The 5,202-nt window shown below is 39.1% G+C and overlaps 1 protein-coding gene across 1 annotated transcript; it reads left to right on the plus strand.

Moving 5' to 3' along the window:
• The first annotated feature begins 4,551 nt into the window (after nucleotides 1-4,551).
• Nucleotides 4,552-4,986, plus strand: LOC119664230 (histone H2B). Its single transcript, XM_038073757.1, has one exon. It carries the CDS (start codon nucleotides 4,567-4,569, stop codon nucleotides 4,936-4,938), a length of 372 nt encoding a protein of 123 aa, XP_037929685.1. The 5' UTR covers nucleotides 4,552-4,566; the 3' UTR covers nucleotides 4,939-4,986.
• Nucleotides 4,987-5,202: the final 216 nt, after the last annotated feature.

Consider the following 5,202-nt stretch of genomic DNA (forward strand, 5'->3'; position numbering starts at 1 on the left):
TCAAGTATTCAAGCACTCAAGTTCCAAATACTTGGTATAAAATACCACCAATACTACAGTTTGACTATCATTGGTCAAGTAACAGTTTGAGAGTCACTTGTGACTTTCAAACTGTTGGTGCAAAATCGATTTTCCAGTGACTGTCAAACTGTTCAGTGAGTTTCAAACTGTTCAGTGTTTTTTAAACTGTGCATTGACAGTTTGAAAGGCACATCTGTAATTAGCAATTTGATGGAAATGGCAAATAATGAAGTTATTCCAGTGCCCCCAAGCATTTCCCAAGATCATTGCACTCCAAATCCAGTCCGCACTGAGGAATTCATTGAACTAAAAAAGTTCAATGAGCTTCTACAGGAGAATTACTCAAAACTGCTTCAACAATTTCAAACACTTCAAGAGCGGTGTTCCAAATTGGAGAACCAGCTAAGCGCCCAAAGCGCTACATTAGTGGCCAAGCTCGCCCGTTCTAATAAAAGGAAAAAGGTGTCTCCGCCATCCCTTCCTAGTTCCCCTCGCGTTTCAGCAGGCCCAAGTGAGGATGAAATGGAAATTGCCTCCACAGCTAACGACGAGGAGATAGTTCTCCCCCCGGAGGGCTCCAGCTCTCCAGACTCGGAGTGCGACCAAGATTTTAATGATGGTTATATTGACGTAAAATCCAAACGCCAAATTAAACAACTAAAACAACAACAACAAGTCGCAATTCAACAGCAGCAACCCAAACAGTCACAACAACAATATCATCAGCAGCATCAACAGACTATTCAGCAGTCGAACGATCAAGTCATACATCAACAACAGCATCCGAAATCTCAGCAAGATGAACAGCTTCAAAATGATGCAGGTAAGACGGTTGACAAGAAAATCCCAAAAGTAGTACCAATCACCTTACGTGAATCCAACAAATGGAACACAATCCGTAAGGAACTTGAAGTTCGTAAAATTAAATACTCAGAAGCCAAATCAGTCTATCTGGGCATTCAAATCACTCCCGAGACCATTGAGGACCATAGAAACATGACACGATTTTTCAACAATAACCATACACAATACCACACGCATTTCCTCTCTGAAGAAAAAAATTTAAATATAATTATAAAGGGCCTAGAAGGATTAAGTCCGTCAGAGATCCAAGAAGATTTGGAACTCCAAGGATACAATATCCTGGAATGCCACTATCTACGAACCAGGCAAAATAATAATAAACTCATAAAAATACGTTTGCCAAAGGATCAATCAAACATTTTTAACCTCAGTGCCATCTGCCACTTGAGAGTTACTATTGAAGCTCAGCGCCCGCTGAAGGGCCCTCCTCAATGCCACAATTGTCAGCAATTCGGTCATGTGGCGACCAATTGCAAAGCTATCCCCAAGTGCGTCAAATGCGATAGCTCGCACCATCATTCACAATGCAAAAAACCTAAAGAGGCCACGCCAAAATGCGTTAACTGTAAAGGAGACCATCCAGCCAGCTATGGGGGTTGTCCTCAAAATCCTCGCAACTTCTCCAAGAAGATCACAATCAAGGAACAAGTCCACCTGCCCAACAATATAAACACAAAGGTGACACCTGCGGCTTCATACGCAAGCATTGCCAAGCCCAAAGTTTCTTCACAACAAAAAACTTCAAACCCTATTCTCCCAGCTGCTCAATTCGAGAAATTTTTTGCTAATATGCAAGAACAATTCAATTATATGATGCAAAACATGATCCAGTATATGGTTCACCATATAATGCCAAATTCCAACTAATGACAAGTACAACACTCAATCTTAAAATAGTTTCTTGGAACGCCAATTCCATCTTTAACCAAAAAGATGAAGTAATTCACTTCCTTCACGAACACAAGATCGACGTTCTCCTGGTCCAAGAAACGTTTTTAAAACCAGGGATCAGATTTAAAATCCCTAATTATATAACATACAGGGAGGACAGAACAAATAGGCAAGGTGGAGGCACCGCTATAATCATTAAAAACTCGATCAATCATCATCTCATCACCAATAATCTAAACTCTCTTGAAGCTACCACTATCAAGATAATCTCAGATAACTTTCAATTAAAATTATCTTCTGTTTATAAAGCACCAACCAACAGCACGTACCTAAATGATCTATCCTCATTACTAGATGTGGACGAACCCACGTTTGTTGCGGGCGACCTCAACGCTTACAATAGAGATTGGGGAGAAAGAAGCACAAACAGAGCAGGAAGAGAGATAGATAATTTAATCACAGAACAGGCACTAACATTACATTGCCCAACAGAGCCTACACACTTTTGCCACGGGGCCTCCCGAATACTTGACATCGGTATTTCAAGATCTTTGGATGCTAATTGTCATATCGAAGTACTGGAGGAGTTAAACTCAGATCATAAGCCGGTTCTGTTCTTTATTGAAAACATGTTTTTCGAATCTCCACCCCCAGTGATAACGATGACAAACTGGACTCAATTCCGTCATGAAATGGAAAACTATTCCCTCAATAGCCCCATAAACTCAATAGAAGACCTTAATAACACCATAGAAATAGTCACTTCAAAAATCCAAGACTCAATCTCCAATAACTCATCCATAAAATCCATCAGCGCCAAGAACTATTTTATACTCCCAAGGTTCATTAGAAACCTAATTAAAAACAAAAATAGACTACGAAAAAGGGCCCTTCGAACAAACGACCCCGCACTGAAGAGAGCAGCAAACCTTCAAACCAATGTCATAAGAAAATTGGTTCGCGAATTCAAAAACCACAAATGGAACGAATTTCTAATGAGCTTCGAAACTGGTGATAAAGCCTTCTGGAATATCAGCAAATATTTCAGACTGAAAAACAAGATTCAAATTCCACCAATACACGGTCCCAATGGGCTCAAATTCGCTGATGAGGATAAAGCCGAAGAATTTGCAAACTCCCTCGAGTCACAATTCTTAGATAACCATGACATTTCTGATGATGTAGACGAAGAAGAATTAATTGGAGAAAGAGCGGAAGCCATTTTGAGCAGAATCCCTGATTCACCTATCTCGCCGTGCAGCGTCGAAGAACTGCAAGCCATTATCTACTCTATCAAAACAAAATCGGCTCCAGGTGCTGATAAAATTAGTAACCGCTGTATCAAAAATCTGCCTGTAGCATCAATCATCATAATTAATAATATAATCAATGCCATGCTACAGTTAGGTAAATTTCCAGATAAATGGAAAGAAGCATTAGTAATTGTGCTCCCGAAACCCAACAAGAACCACACATTCCCGCAAAACTGGCGACCTATCAGCCTACTTCCAGTTATGGGGAAACTAGCTGAAAGAGTCATTCTAAATAGACTGCAGACCGAAACAAATCGCCTAAAACTTATACCGGACGAACAATTCGGCTTCAAAGCCAACCATTCGACCGATCTACAACTGGCAAGAGTGACACAATACATCCAATCTGCACTTAGAGAAAATAAATCGACGGGCATGATAATATTTGATGTTGAGAAAGCGTTTGATAAAGTTTGGCACGATGGCCTCATCTCTAAAATGTACGACCTAAATCTACCTCTCAACATCATCAAAATCATTGGTAGCTTCATGCATAAAAGACAATTCAGAGTCAAAATCAATAATCATCTATCAACCCCCAGATTTATTGAAGCAGGGGTGCCTCAAGGCTCTCCATTGTCTCCAGCCCTATACAATCTCTTCACTTCCGACATTCCAAAGCTAGAACCATCTAAACTAGCCCTATATGCAGATGATACCTGTATATTCTATGCTGATAAAAATACTTTAAACGTCAGTAACACATTACAGGAACATGTTGACTGTGTCACTTCTTACTTCCAAAAATGGAAAATTAAAATTAATAACGATAAAACGAAGGCAATTTTCATAACCAGAAAACGGTGGCAATATCCACCAAAATTAAAAGTAAATGACACCGATATAGACTGGGAAGACCACATCAAATACCTGGGGATTACATTTGACAAGAAATTCCAATGGAGCACGCACATATACAATCTAAGAAATAAAATCAACACAATGCTAAACCATTTACGACCGCTCTACAAAAACAAGGCTCTAAGTATCATAAATAAAAAGTTGCTTTATACCCAGATAATGCGTCCGGCGCTATCATATGGCTTCATTGCTTTCTCCAAAACTTCAAAAACTAACTTCAACAAACTTCAAACATGTCAAAATATAGCCATTAAAAAAATATTTAACATTCCCTGGTACATAAGAAATGTCGATATTCAAAGGGATCTAAAAATCACACCTATCAAACTATACATTAAAGACAGGGCTCTCAAATTATTCAAATCAATAGATGCACATGACAACACTTTATTGCAAAATCTACACCAACAACCTATTCACACTACAGGAAGATACGCGGACATCCGTACCATTATTAACTAAACTAAACAATAAAATTAATTGAGCACTCGTCATTTACCCAGTGGACATAATCTAGAAATGTCTACCACTATAATTGAGTCAAGGTATTAACTTTTACCGACTCGAACTCAATTTTCAACAACAAATCGACGATTAAAATTTAAAATCAGAAATCATGCCACCAAAAACTAGCGGAAAAGCAGCCAAAAAAGATGGAAAGGCTCAGAAAAATATAACCAAAAACGATAAGAAGAAGAAGCGCAGGAGGAAGGAGAGCTATGCTATCTACATTTATAAAGTGTTAAAGCAAGTCCACCCCGATACTGGTATATCATCGAAAGCCATGAGCATCATGAACAGCTTCGTGAATGACATATTCGAACGTATTGCTGCTGAGGCTTCGCGCTTAGCACACTACAATAAGCGCTCCACCATTACTAGTCGGGAGATTCAAACTGCTGTTCGTCTTTTACTTCCCGGTGAACTGGCTAAGCACGCAGTTAGTGAAGGAACAAAAGCTGTCACTAAGTATACTAGTTCCAAGTAAATTGCGTTATATCAAACAAACACCACTTATTCAAAAGGCCCTTTTCAGGGCCACAAAAATATTCAATTGAGTTGATAATTTATCTATATTATAAATATGTATAGAGCCCTGAAATTATTTACGAAAACTGACAGGCTTATCAACACCGCGTTATTGAATCTCAGAATGGTTACAAGCTCCTCGGGGAGGTATGCAGATCTGATAAAGTTATAAACAATAATCCAGACAAGGCGTAAAGAGGGGTTAAGAAGAAACCTCGTAGTT

The sequence above is a fragment of the Teleopsis dalmanni genome, unplaced genomic scaffold, assembly GCF_002237135.1.
Source record: "Teleopsis dalmanni isolate 2A unplaced genomic scaffold, ASM223713v2 unscaffolded_contig_1643, whole genome shotgun sequence".
NCBI lineage: Eukaryota > Metazoa > Arthropoda > Insecta > Diptera > Diopsidae > Teleopsis > Teleopsis dalmanni.